Source organism: Lagopus muta, chromosome 24 (assembly GCF_023343835.1).
Source record: "Lagopus muta isolate bLagMut1 chromosome 24, bLagMut1 primary, whole genome shotgun sequence".
Taxonomy (NCBI): Eukaryota; Metazoa; Chordata; class Aves; order Galliformes; family Phasianidae; genus Lagopus; species Lagopus muta.
Genome location: NC_064456.1, coordinates 2,083,165 through 2,096,842, shown reverse-complemented (window position 1 = coordinate 2,096,842; position 13,678 = coordinate 2,083,165). Strand labels below are relative to the sequence as shown.

Sequence of the window (13,678 nt, the reverse complement as noted above, 5' to 3'; positions counted from 1 at the left end):
GGTCAGAATTAGGGGGTTTTCCAAGCAGAGCTGAGCTCCAAACATCATGAGGTCACCTGTAGGGATGGTAAAACCCCCCTATGTCAGATCACTGCTGCTCCAGGATGAGAGCTGAGGCTCTTCCAGCTCTACAGGGCATGGGTCCAAAATTGATGGGACGTACATTGGAAGGATCTTTCTCCTGCTGATTTGGCTCAGAAATGTTTTGTTTTGTGGTTTGGGGTTTGTTTTGTTTGTTTGTTTTTCTTTCCTGGAGTCGGAGTTATTATTCTGCATCAGCTTCTGGAGAAGAATACAGAAGAAAATCAGGGCTGCAAAAGCCTTTCATGGACCATCAGAATGGGGAACGTTGGCTCTGAGAAGTTTGGGGCCCAAAGTTCCCTACATCCCACTGCAGCCCCACATCTCACTGCAGCCCCTACATCCCACTGCTGCCCCTACACCCCACTGCTGCCCCTACACCCCACTGCAGCCCCTACATCCCACTGCTGCCCCACATCTCATTGCTGCCCCTACATCCCACTGCAGCCCTACATCCCAGTGCTGCCCTACATCTCACTGCTGCCCTACATTCCAGTGCTGCCCTACATCTCACTGCTGCCCTACATCCCGGTGCTGTCCCTACATTCCAGTGCTACCCTACATCCCAGTGCAGTCCCTACATCCCACTGCAGCCCCTACATCCCACTGCAGCCCCACATCTCACTGCTGCCCTACATCCCAATGCTGTCCCTACACCTCAGTGCAGCCCCTACATCCCAGTGCAGTCCCTACATCCCACTGCTACCCTACATCCCACCGCTGCCCCTCCATCCTTCTCGTTTTCTCTGCCCACGGAGCTGATCGATGCCCACAGATCAGCCGTCCCCAGCTCAGCATCCATCCCCGCTCCATCTCTCCCTCCTCGATCGCTTTTCCTTTTGCAGCCGTGGAAGGGGAGGGCCGCTGTGACAGAACATCCTGTGCGAGCTTTAGGAGCCATAAAAGGCTTAAAGCATGGCTCTGTTAATCCGCCCTGTACACACCCGCACGCACAGCCCCGGCGGCGGCACCGAGGAGGATCCCGACGGCCGCAGCAGATGGGAGAGCTCCGGTTCCGTTCATCCCACGCCTCCTGCAAGCGGGCGATTAAAGCCCAAGGATTCCTACTTGTTTTCTCGCAGCCCCCCCCGACCCCCAGCCGAGGGACGGATGCTCTCAAGCTGGAGATGCCGGCGCTCGGGGTTTCGCTGGGCTGAAGTTGAAGAGCGTTTGTAGGAGAGCATCGTGCGAGGAGCCGGCCCAGCTGTAAGCACAGCGTTCAGGTTAGGGGAGGAGACGGGGAGGGGGGTTTGCTGGGGGTTGCAGCGCCGTGCTGCTGTTGTGCAGCCAGAACGAAGCTCTGGGGTTGCGTTTTCTCCTTTAAAAAGTGGCACGAGGAGGTTGGTTGGTTGGTTGGTTTCCCCCCTCATTTTTTCCTATGTTTTGTTGTTCCATTTGTCCCCAAAAGGATTCTTTTCTGCTCCTCCCCTCCCCATCCAGGCCTTGGGAGCAGCACTGGGTGCCCCACAGTTCTCTCTGCCTGTTCCCTCTGAAGGGATGCAGTCTGAATACAGACCAACAGATTTATCAATGTAAGCAGAGGGTCCGTGGGGCTTGAAGAGGATTTGACCCATGCAAAGAGAGCAGCATCAGCATCAGGGGGAAAGGGGGAGGGATGCAGGACACAGCAGGGCCGTGCTGGGGTGATATTATTTTCCTGCTGCAATCGCAACTCTCTGAAGACAAAATGCAACGGGAATAAACCTTACCTTGCTCTGTTCACCCAGGAAATAAAAGATGCACTGCTCTCTTTCCCCACGCTAACCAGGGACCAAAAATTGCTGTGTCTCCCTGTCCCATCGCGTGTTGAAGCTGCTGGCATCCATCCCCATCGCAGGGCTGTGAGCCGAGTGTGAGCTCTCTGCCTCCCCCCCCCACCAGCAAACGATGCGTGGCTGCAAAGGACCTCAGGGGTCTTTTCTGTTGGGAAGCCAGGGAGCTCAATTTGAGTGGCACTGTCCTCTGTCCATCTGTCTGTCTGCAGGGAGAGGCTCCAAATGAGCTCCTTGTGAGCGCTGCTGCTTTTTCTTTGCTCCAAGGTGCCATTTGTTCCCTTTGCAAGAGCATCACAGCTAGAAATCTCCTTGAAAGCCAGTGGGGTTATTTGCAGTGGAAAGCAAGGAGCTGCTGGCTCTGGTTGCTGTTATTTTTCCTGGTGGCCGTTACTATGGAAAGGAAACTCAATTCGGTGTGAGGAGAGGTCAGAAATAGCAGACTGAGCATTTCGTGCACGTTCAGTTTGAAATCCCAGCTGCTGGAACCCGAGTGGGGAGAAGCAAAGGCAGCAGCAGGGGGGTCGTGGGGTTTCCTGAGGGGCTGGTGTGAAATTTTGCAGTCATTTGCTAACGCCTGACCCCATAGGGCCTCTCCTCACTCTGATGATGTTTATCTGTGATCTGCATGCGCTGCCAGGAGGAAAAGCAGCTCCCCTCAATTACACTGGGGGGGGGGTGGGCGCTGCTCTGCACCAGAAACTTTTCACCCACCCTCTTTCTTTGGGATCCAAGGAAATACAGCCCCAAGGAAACGATTCCCCTTTCCCCTCCTATTTATCTTATTTGTTTTTGCCTCTTTTTCCCCCATCTGGACAAAAGCCCCCATCCTTGCAGGTGCTCTGTGGGATCTCCTCCATATCCTCACAGCAGAGCCGTTCCCTGGGACGCCGCGGTTTCCCCACGCCGAGCCCCATCCTCACTGCTGTGCTGTGTCATCTCTCCCTGCTCCTTCTTTCACAGTGCCGACAGATCCGAGCTGGAGCTGCTGACTCCTGCGTGGAGCTGTGATTCCTTCCCAGGGTTTGTGCTATTTCCAGCTCCTGTTGCCCCCGTTCCTGTGATGCCCATCCCCTTGTGCTGGGAACAAACCCTGCTTGGCAGCACGCTGTGCTCTGCTCTGTTTGCAGCCACTTTTCCCAAGCTGTAGGACAGCCGAGGGTGAAGCTTGCATGGCACCGAGGTGAGTACAAGCTCTTTTTCTCGGTAGGGAGCAAGGTTTCTCTGTGGCAGCTTTGTTTTAACCCCACTGACAGCAAGGAGCACATGGGTGGAAGCGGGGATGCAGGAGCCCTGGGTCTGACCCATCACCGTTTGTGATGGTGACCCATTTTGGGGTGGTGGAGATGAGGGTGCAGCCCTGATGCTGCTGTGAGAGGTGCTAAGGGGATGTGTGTGGTCACCTGCATCTTTGTGGGGTCTCCAAAATGGGGGGATGAGCTGCAGCAATGCGATGCTTCCGGGGCTTCAGAGCAGAGTTGTCCAGCATTGTGCAGGATGGGCTCACACTCTGTGCTCCATTCCACTGAGGAACATCAAACCTGGAGCATAAAAGCATTTAAATCCCAGGGAGGGGATGTGGGAAAGGGAGCACAGGCAGCCCCAGATGGCAGCACTGGATTTGGGGACAAAGCCTGCCCTATTTGGGCAGCTCAGAGCCTCAGTGCATTCAGCACAGCCTCTCCTATAAATCACAAATTGTTGTAGGCAATAAATGTCACCAGAACTGGTGTGGGCTCAGCTCACTGCTTGCCATCTCCTCCGATAGGAAAGCAATTACCGTTCATTGTGATCCTAACGCAGCCATTTAGGGGAAAAAAATGTTAATGCTTCTGATGGGTTTGGTCTAATTAAGTGATAATTCCCTCTGCCTGGAGCAGAACGTGGCTGCAGTGCAGTGGGGCATTGGGTCAGCACGTCTGGCAGCTCCTACAGCACAGCGATGCTTTCCAGGTGATGCTGGAGAGCCCCAGACAAAGCCTACATGCATAATGGAGAGCTTCAGACTGACCTCGATCTGCTTTTAAGAGCATGAAAGGGAAAAACAGCGAATTCTTGAACTCTCCCTCTGCCAAGGCAGCCGAATTGAGGCAGAGCTCTGCTGAGCCACAGCTGGGCTGAGTTTGCAGCTCTCACTCTGCTGTTCTTTGCTCAGCAATCCCCCCATGCACCCCCACTGCTTTGAGCAACACTCACGTGTTTGTGTGCTGAAAAAAGAGATTTTTGAGGCAACGCTTTGCTAAAAAACAGAGCATCATCCTCGAGGTGCAGCTCTGTGTAATGAATGGCAGCACAGAAGCTGTCTGGCACAGCGGTGACGTTGTGCTTCATGCCAGGGCTGTGCTTTATCACGGCACACAGAGGTCAGCCTGCAAACCCATCATATGCCTGCAGATAGGAGCAGGCTCTGCTTTTCTAATGCACTCGGCTGGATTTATCCGTGGCAATGCACGACAGTTTACCTGGAGAGAAAATTAATTATGCACCAAAGCTGTAGCCCAGAGCTGCTTAAACCTCCCCCCTTTCCCCTCCTCTGTGCTGCTCTGCTGATGCACATCAGAGCATGAGGTGCTGCAGACCGGGGGGAGGATGGCAGCTGCCGACCTCATCTGTTTTGTTGCCCCTTTCCCTTTGGCTGCTGGATGGGATGCAGCGCTGCTGCTTTGTGCTCCTTCGACCCTGTTAAATCCGTTGGGTTTTGTGCTTGAAAGTGATGTGATTTTGATGGATCTCTGTCCACGTGCGCTTTGCTGATGCTTTTCATCGCTGTCCTTTGAGTCACGCTTTCAGATGAAAAGCAGGAGCTGAAGGAGCGTGGAAGTCACCTTCAGTTGGTCCCCACAGAGCAGGCAGTGGGGTGATGGGATAACTGAGAAAGTCTTGGGGGCTGCAAATGGGGACAAGTGGGAACAGCCCCATCCCAGCTCATGTGAGTGAGGCAGCAGCCTGCAAGGGCAGAGACAAACCTGGCTTTGTTCTAATGGACGTTGTTACCCCAATCTGGGGCACGCAGGTGGAGATGCTCAGTGCAAAAAGCACCACCCTGCATGGTGGATGAGCAGCTGCCTTCCCTCCTCCTGTTTGCCCTCTTTCTGTCTTCCTGTACTAATTAATCTCGTCTGCATTGCTTAATGGCCGGTCTGGGAGGGGAGAGGAAGGAAGGAGGGTTTGCAGCCAGAGCTGGAGCCTGTCCTCAGGGCTGCTGGCTGGAGCCTGGCGTGGCTCATCACTGTGTCCCAGCGTCACAAGGGTCAGGAGGAGAAATGGGCTCAGAGGAAGGAAAGCTCAGAGCAAGGAAAAGTTCCCCAGCAGGCAGAGATGTTGCAGGGCAGAGAGCAGACAGCTTGCAGCCTCCTTGCTCTGAATGTCGCTTGGGGGTGGGGATGCTCAGGAAGCAAAGTGACTCCAAGCTCTCCTGCCTGGGTTTGTTTTATTTTTATTGCTTTTTTTCCCCCTTTTGTTTCGTTTTATTTTTAGGCTCAGCTCTGCATGAGCTGCTGAGGCAGATGTGGATCTGCAGGATGAGCAGAGCTGCAGGCAGAGGTACTGCTGGCATCGGGGGGGGGTGGGCAGGTGGCTGCGATGGATTTAGGGCTTGTTCTGCTCTGACTGCTGCACTCTGCATTCCTCCTGCACCTCCCTGCTGTGTTTTACAGCCTAGGTGCCCCATCAGCAGCAGGTGGATGCTGACACCATGGAGGTGGCCAACACCAGGGATTTCCAATGGAAGACCCTCGCCCCGCTGCCGAGCCGCCGGGTTTATTCCACGCTGGTGGAAGTGGGTGGGCAGGTGTTTGCCATCGGGGGCTGCGATGACAACGGTGTCCCCATGGATTGCTTTGAGGTCTATTCCCCAGAGGCTGACCAATGGACGTCGCTGCCCCCCATGCCCACTGCCAGGGCCGGGGTGGCGGTGGCCACATTGGGCAAAAGGATCATGGTGATCGGGGGTGTGGGGGCCAACCAAGCGCCTCTGAAGATCGTGGAGATGTACAACGTGGATGAAGGCAAGTGGAAGAAGAGGAATTCGCTGAGGGAGGCGGCCATGGGCATCTCGGTGACGGCAAAAGGTAAGCAGGGTGTGGGAGGGTTGGTGTCCCCCCTGTGTGTGGGGTATAAATGCTTTCTGGGCAGTGCTGTAGGATAGGATTGCTCCTCAACCTCTTCTTCTTTGCTTACGGAGGCCGAGCCTCACGTGGTTGTCATATTTCACCAATGGACCATTCTTGGCTGCCAAAAGCAGATGCGGGCAGCAGTGCACTCTGCCCAAAAGCTGCAAGGGCTGAGGCTTGGCCGTGTTTCTGGCAGCTCCAACCTGCAGGGTTGAAGCTGGGCTTCCCCAGATCTGCAGCCAGTTCAGGTCCCAGCATGAAGAAGAAATGGGCAGAGCCTCTGGCTGCACAGTGAAGGGGGAGAGGTGCATGACCCCAATCCGCAGAGCAGCCTTCAGCCTTCATATGAGCAGAGTCTCTGTTCCAAACCCAGCACCCAACACAAGAGCTGGCTTCATAACTGTGGGCCCAGATCAGTGTGCAGGGAAGGGAAGCAGCTGGCTCATGGGGGGCTCCTGCCTCACTCCCTTCCATGAGCTTAACCACAGCCATACCCACGTTCTGTTAAACGCCTGCAGGGCTCTGCCTTCATCTGCCCATCTCATTTTCTAATCTCCAGGCACAGAGGTGGAGCTTTGATTTACTTTCACGTGTTCTGCCCCGCTTTGAACAGCTAGGAGCTGGCACTGCATACCTGGGGCCAGGAGCAGTGCACACACACTGGGGATCAGTGCAGATCCACAGGCAGCTCCTCTGAAAGCTGCTCCATTTATTTGCTTATGTAGCTCTAAAAGCTGCCATCAAGGAATGTTTACAAAGATTGTTCACCACCTCAGAGCTGGTTTTCCCTCTGTGCTTGGTTATGGCAGATCAATTCAGCGCAAGAGACCAGGAACAGAAATAGCTCCCCACATCCCTCAGGTGTGCTTTCCCATATTTAATACTGTTGTTTCTCACCCCTTGGCCCTGCCCAGACTACAGAGTGTATGCAGCTGGTGGGATGGGAGCTGACCTACGACCACACAACTACCTGCAGCACTACGACATGCTGAAGGACATCTGGGTGTCCCTGGCAGCCATGCCCACAGCACGGTATGCAGCCACCTCCTTCCTGAGGGGCACCAAGATCTACGTGCTGGGTAAGCACCTGCCTTCACCTCCTTGGGCACTGAGTCTGCTTGGGGAAATGCTTTCCATCCTCATCTGCATCTCGTGCACTCATACATCCCAGGCTTGGGTGTAGGGTTTGCCTTCACACCTCCTCAGTAACTGCAGGAGCCCTTGTGCCCATGCAGATCCTGCAGCAGCTCAGTGCTGCTGCTGAATGGTTCCCCTTGTTTGTTTGCTGCTCAATGTGCAGCCCTGAGACCCCAACAAAAGCCTTTGCACTCAGCTGTTGAATAACAGTGCTTCTGTCCGTGTTATGCCATCAAAGCGCTGCTTGCCTTCATGAAGGGCCAGAAGGAAAGACTTGCTGTTGCTGGGAAGTGCTGGGCCAACCCTTTTACAGGGAAGGGTTTTCATTCATCCTACAGAAAGGGAAACTAAGGCAGGGAAATGCTGCTGGAGGCTCACAGCCAAATGAGCTGTACCAGCAGCAAAGCTGTGATCAAACCCAGCAGTCCCAGCAGCTCCAACCACCGTGCAGCGCTGCCTGTCTGGAGGGTGCCACCAGAAAAGGCTCTTTTGATCTATTCTGTAGTTTGTTTGCTGCCAGCAAATGCTTTGTGGGCCCAGTAGCAAGCCAAGGCTCTGCTTCAAAGGCACACGGAGCACCCAGGCTGAGAGCAGCTGCGTCCCCTTGCATGTGATGGGGGGACAATAAGGCATGTCTGTGGGTTGTGGCAGCAGCTGCTCTGACTCTGCTGTTCTGCTGGGATCACTGCTTTGTGCCGAAGCTGAGCTCATCTGAATTGCAAACATCCTCCAGTGCTGATCCCTTCTCTGTCGTGGGTTTGTCTTGATTAAACCAATGCATACCAAACACCTTCCTGCATCTACTGCTGGCTTGGAGGGAAGATGTGACGCACTGAGAAATGGGGTGCTTGGATCTCATGCAGCTGCAATTACAAAAGAGGGAGCACAGGATGCCACCGGTGGCAGTTTGCTCTCATCCAACCCCAGGAGCATCCTCTGCTGCTGCTATGTGACCTTTGGCTGCTGTTGATCCTTTTCTTCCCATCCCTTCACCCAGGGGGAAGGCAGTCCAAGTACGCCATCAACGCCTTCGAGGTCTTTGACACGGAGACCAGATCGTGGACCAAGTTCCCCAATATCCCCAATAAAAGAGCTTTCTCCAGCTTCGTGCCCACTGAAGACAAACTGTTCAGCCTTGGGGGCCTGCGGCAGGGCCGGCTCTACAGGCAGCCCAAGTTCATGAGGACTGTGGATGTGTTTGACTTTGAGCAAGGTAGGATGTCACAGCTCTGTGCTGGTCCGTGGGTGAGGGTGGGTGCATGTGGGGATGTGCCCATGTGCAATTGGGGTGAGTGGGTGGGGGTTTCAGCTCTCACCTGCTGGTTTTTGTGGGTACTGGGGGTTAATAAGAGGAGGCAGGAGGGGGAAACGTGGTCCAGAGGGGTTCTGCAGCTGCTGGGTTTGACAAGGTGGTAAGGAAGCAGACCCCCCTGCGCTGTGGGTTTTATTGCCTCAAGGATGTGTGGTTCCCAGGGGCAGGAGGCCAGAGAGGCAGATGGGTGGTGGGGTCGTCATCCCTGGGAGTGTTTAGGAACCATGGAGGTGTGGCACTGTATTCAGTGGGCACGGTGGGGGTGGGCTGTTGAACTTGATGATCTTAGAGGTCTTTTCTGACCTGAATGATTCTGTGGTGCTGAGTGCTGCTGTGATGCTGTCTGTGCTGCCCCTGGCAGGTGGCTGGATGAAGATGGAGCGCTCCTTCTACCTGAAGAAACGGCGAGCAGACTTTGTGGCTGGCTACCTGAAAAGCAGAGTCGTCGTGGCTGGGGGACTGGGTGAGGCCCTGGGGATGGAAGTGACACTTTAAAAGCAAAGAAGAGTCATTACAGAACGGGGAGACCTGGCCTGAGGGAACAGTGAAAAGAACCCATAAGGGGGGATGGGCTTTGGGGTGCAGACAGGCTAAAGAGGTGCTTGCTGGTGACCTGCTGCCTCACTTTGTGTCTCCAGGAAACCAGCCGACCGTCCTGGAGTCTGCAGAAGCTTTCCACCCTGAGAAGAACAAATGGGAGAGCTTGCCCCCCATGCCCACCCCACGCTGTGCCTGCTCCAGCATCGTGCTCAGGGGCTGCCTGCTGCTAGCAGTCGGTGGGGTGAGCCAGGGGTTGAGCAGCGCGGTGGAAGCCCTCTGCCTTTCTGATTCCTAGCAGGGGCCCTGTGGTCCCCTCTGGTCTCCTACAGAGCTGCTGGGGGGGGGGAAACCCAGAGGAAGGGACTGTTTGCAGTGTTTGCGCTGTGTGTCCTGCCAGCAGGAAGGGCTCTGCAGGGTGAGATGAGGGTGAGCATCTCCCTGCTGCCACCCAAACCCAGCACAGGTTTGGAGGGATCAGCCAGGTGAGAGTCGGAGTGGGGAGAGCAGAAGTGATGCCCTCTTTGGGTGCTTGGAGGTCTGTGTTTTCTCTTTGGTGTGCAGGAAGGGGAACTCCAAATCTGTATCCTGGTGCAGGAGATTGTTCTTTTGCCTTTGTAGCAAGGCTTTTCCTGCAGGCCCATAGCTGTGACTGTCACTTTGCCAGGAGCTGGAGCAAGGAGCTGCCCATGCTCCTGGGAGGGGAGGGGGGGATGAATGCCCAAAGGACTGCTTTGGTGAGAGGCTGGGTGTTACTTTTGGCACAGGGGTAGCACAAAAATGCCTTAGCAGGGTTTCACGCAGAGATGGCCTCCGCTTAGATTTTAGTTCCTACAATTATTTGGGATCTTCTGTTCAGTCCTGGGAGAAAAGAACAAAAAGGAGCCCTGCCTCCAGAGTACTGGGCAAAGGTTTTCCCATAGCTTTGATCTATAGGGAGGCCGGGGAGCAACAGCCATGGCTTCTGTTTGGTTTCATTCCTTCATATGGGAGGGTTCGAGCTACCGGCTGACACTCCAAGCTTTGTAGCATTATTAAAAGCTGCACCCAGAAAACCCGGTCTGTGCTATGGGCTATGACTGTAGGAACAGGCCGAGGCTGAAAAAAGGGGCAAAAAGGGGGGCAGCTCAGGCTGCTGTGCCGGAGCTCAGCGCAGTGTCCCAGCAGGGATGCGACCCTTCTTCCTTGCAGCCCATCCCAGCCCCGTTTCGGGGACGGCGGAGCGCGGGGGACACCGTGCGGCCAAAGCCGCCATCGCAGCGCTCACTGGGGCCTCAGTGAGCCCCGACCCCCCCCCACCCCCGCGGTTCCATTCTCTCCCACCGGGCCGGGGTCCGCCGGTACCTCCAGCCCTGGTTGGAGCGGACCCGACTGCGGGCTTCGCTGGACGGCAGAGAGCGAGAGGAGCTCCCGAAGCGCAGCTCTGACAGATCCGAAAATCTCTTTGTGATCTCAAAGTGGAGATGAAAGGGGAAAAAGCAGCGACTCGGCGGCGAACAACCCGCTCGCTAATGATTTACATCCCGCCTGCTTGTCTCTGGCGAGGCGCAAGAGGAGCAAACAGCTCCTGCCCCATCCCCTGTCGTGTTCCCATCTGTGCTGTGTTTGTTTAGGCGCTGCGTTTCGGGAGGTTGTGCAAACAGCAGGAGGGAGCTTTGCATCCAAAACGTTGCTCTGTCTGGGGCGATTTGGGGCTGGGAGCGCTCACTCTGCATGCACGCAGCGTGCTGACCCCAGGGTAGCGCATCCCTTTGAGAAGCAGAGGATGGCAGGGAGCAAACTCCCTTTCCAGCACAAACCCCTCATCTCATGGCACAGCAGAGCTCTGTTTCAGCCGCCTCTGCACAGCTGAGAGCCTCCAACCGTTAACGAAGCGTTTTCCTTTGTCCTTAAGGAACCTTTCCCACACACTGCACGGCCCCGTTTGCTCCCCGTTTTCCCATCCCCAGGTTATTGCAGCGGGATCCGGCCCTGGGCTCCGCGCTGCCTTTGTTCAGCTGGAGCCAAGGGGAGGAGGGACCCGCTGCCTTTGTCTGCCTGCAGCACAGCTGGGGGCTGCTCCTTGGCTTTCTCCTTCCAGAAACGCTGCAGAGCGAGGCAGACAAAGCAGCGCCATGGGAATAAACCCGTCGTAGGACTTAATGAAGAGATGTCAGTGAGCGGGGACGAGGGGGAGGGGAGGAGGGGGAAGGATGGAGACGGTCAGTAATCAAAGCTGGAGATGTGCCGAGCATGTAGAGAGGGAGAGAAAGAGGAGCTCCTGAAGCAGCAGCACAGCAAGGAGCAGGTCTGGGTCAGCCGCTTTGTAGCGAAACCCAGCTCTCATTAACGGAGCCAATCCCACTGTCTGCAGCCAGCAGCAGTCGCCCTGTGGGGCTCAGCGCTCACCGTGGGAGTGCTTTCCCCATGGCTGTGTTGAGGAAGGAGCTGCAGAGCCTTCAGACCCTTCCAATCACCTCCACTGTGCTGTGCTCCCAGCTGACGTTTGCTTGGAGACCTCTGTGTCTGATGGAGCTGTGATTTCCCCGTTAAAAAACATTGTTTGCTGTTTATCATTGGGTCATAAATGGCTTTGTTAACTCAGAGAGGTAACCGAGGAGTGGGAAGGGACACATCTGTGGTTACTTAGTGGTGAGAGATAGGGTGAGTTATCCCTATGCCAAGCTCTGCCCCAGTGCAGCATCACAGCTCTCAGCGTCCAAAGCACAGCATCTGCAGCCTCCTCTGAGAGCACTGTCCCCTCCCTGGCTGCTCTCAGCTATGGGAAATCCCACATCCATTCCGTGGGCTGTGATTCCCTTACAGGAGCAGGGGAAATCCTGTGGGTTTCTCCACCCCTCAGCAGCTCAGTGCTGGCACTCACTGCTTCCGACACACTGCCAGCCACACGAGTGGGAGGATTCCATCTCTCCTCGGATGGTTTCCACAGCTGCACCTTGCATCCTGCAGCTCTGCTTTGCTCCTGCTGCTGCGGGAAACAGGAGGCTGCAGGAGGTGATAAGACAAGAGGGCTGTGCCTGCCTCGGAGGTGACGGTGGGTCAGGGTTGGGGAGCAGGGAGGTGATTCAGGTGCACTCTCCGTGCGTGGGGTTGGTTTGTGTTTAAGGCACTGCTGTGGGTTTTCGGGTTGAGCAGCGCTGGGCTGTTCGCCTCCCCCTCTGGGTGCTTCACGAACGGCAGATGGCATCCATGGGCTGAGCCAGCAGCACCTGCTGCTGTGTGACCCTGCCCTGCTGCTGGAAGGGGCTCCAATGGGCTGCCAGGGCTCTGCTAAAGGCATCCAGCAGATCCAAGGGAGTTTGCAAGCAACTCCACGTGGGAAAAAAAAAAAAAAAAAAAGCCAAAGGATCTTGCAAATAACTCGATGTTGAAAGGACGTTATGCGTCTCCCCCAGTGCTCCCATGTGCAGGCATTGCCTCTGGGTCCCAGCGCCTCACAGCTGCTGTGGCAGGGCTGAATTCTGCTCCTCTGAGCAGATCTTATTGCTGCTGCACGTGGTGTGTGTGGTTGAATCCTACTCACACTGCTGAGCTGTGTTATGGATCATTCTGGCTTGGATAGCTGCAAATTTTCTTTCCCCAGATGCACACTGCATCTTTCCTGTGGGTGATGCTGGTTATTCCACCTCTGGCACAGACAGACCCCATTGTGGCTGGAGGAACAGAGCAAAACCCCAACATGGAGCCCCGTGACCCAACCAGGGGCTTTGGATTGTGAGGAACAGGTACAGCAGGATGAGCCCTCAGTTCTGCAGGGCAGCCTAGCAGAAGTGTCCCAAGTGGGTTTGTGCTGCATTCTGACAGCACTGCACACAGCTACAACACCCAGCAGGCTGCTGCTGCTGCTTGAACGAGCAGGGCTGCTCCAATCCATGCACTGCACAGCTCCACGAGCAGCAGACATGCACCAGGTGACAGCACACAACCCTGGCTGCTCGTTCCTCCCTGAGCAGCACTGGGCAGGGCGTCCCAAAGTGGCTGAAAGCAAATTGCAATCAGCGATCATTGTTCAGGGGCAGGAATTCAATGCATCTCACCTCATCTCACATCGGGAGGGCTGCTGCTGTCAGTCTGACACTGACAAGCAATTAAGATGCCAATTCAGTAGCAGGCACGCTTAGGCTTTGGCACAGAAGACCTGCTGATGACAAAGCACATTTGCTGAAGCTGGCCTGGAGGTTGCTGTGGCTGTTGTGGATGGTGCTGCAAAGGGAAATGTTTTAGGAATAAGTGGGTTACGACCCGGCTTCCTTTCTGAGATACACAGATAATTTGATCTGCTTTGCAGAGCCGTTGTCAGCCGAGCCATTGTGGTTTTCCAGCTCTGAATGGCACTCAGCAAATCGTGCAGCCGACTGCTGCCGTGTCCCCATCTGAACTCCCAATTCCCCAAGTTGTGCTTGCTGAAAGGAGGGCTGATCCAGCACTGAGTGGTGCTGCTGCTGATTGCTGTGCTGGTGTTGTTGCCAACGAACGTCGCCGCTGTTGTCCTCAAGCAGGCTTTGTCTGCACAGACAGGAAACTTCTTGAAAGCAGACTCTCTTATGTCTGGCTGCAGAGCAGAGATCTGCCTGCAGAGCTCTTGTGTCTCGTGTCAGACCCATAGCGTGCACAGCAGTGTGCTGCTCTGCTCCTGCTCACAGGGAGACCATCCCTGGGGTCAGCGCTCCCTTTGCTCATCAACCAACCCTTCCCAAATGGGGACCCAGCGTGGAGTTGTGTGTGAA

The 13,678-nt window shown here is 55.4% G+C and overlaps 1 protein-coding gene across 13 annotated transcripts; it reads left to right on the top strand.

Annotated features, from left to right (window-relative positions):
• The first annotated feature begins 985 nt into the window (after positions 1 to 985).
• On the top strand, positions 986 to 12,279 carry KLHDC8A (kelch domain containing 8A). Of its 13 annotated transcripts, none has more exons than XM_048926212.1 (9): positions 986 to 1,287; positions 2,817 to 2,876; positions 2,984 to 3,036; positions 5,331 to 5,396; positions 5,510 to 5,923; positions 6,880 to 7,044; positions 8,100 to 8,315; positions 8,776 to 8,877; positions 9,053 to 12,279. In XM_048926212.1, exons 5-9 carry the CDS (start codon positions 5,548 to 5,550, stop codon positions 9,247 to 9,249), a joined length of 1,056 nt encoding a protein of 351 aa, XP_048782169.1. In that variant the 5' UTR covers positions 986 to 1,287; positions 2,817 to 2,876; positions 2,984 to 3,036; positions 5,331 to 5,396; positions 5,510 to 5,547; the 3' UTR covers positions 9,250 to 12,279. The 13 variants fall into 13 exon arrangements, with proteins under 13 accessions (XP_048782169.1, XP_048782160.1, XP_048782167.1 ...); XM_048926203.1 differs by adding an exon at positions 1,490 to 1,613 and having other exon boundaries at positions 1,850 to 3,036; XM_048926210.1 differs by having other exon boundaries at positions 986 to 1,304.
• The last annotated feature ends 1,399 nt before the right edge of the window (positions 12,280 to 13,678 follow it).

Bases quoted from the DNA above. Each gene is read 5' to 3' on its own strand.
- KLHDC8A (XM_048926212.1), top strand. From the start codon at position 5,548: ATGGAGGTGGCCAACACCAGGGATTTCCAATGGAAGACCCTCGCCCCG. The intron at 5,924-6,879 runs GTAAGCAGGGTG...GGCCCTGCCCAG, and splicing joins CATCTCGGTGACGGCAAAAG to ACTACAGAGTGTATGCAGCT. The intron at 8,878-9,052 runs GTGAGGCCCTGG...TTGTGTCTCCAG, and splicing joins CGTCGTGGCTGGGGGACTGG to GAAACCAGCCGACCGTCCTG.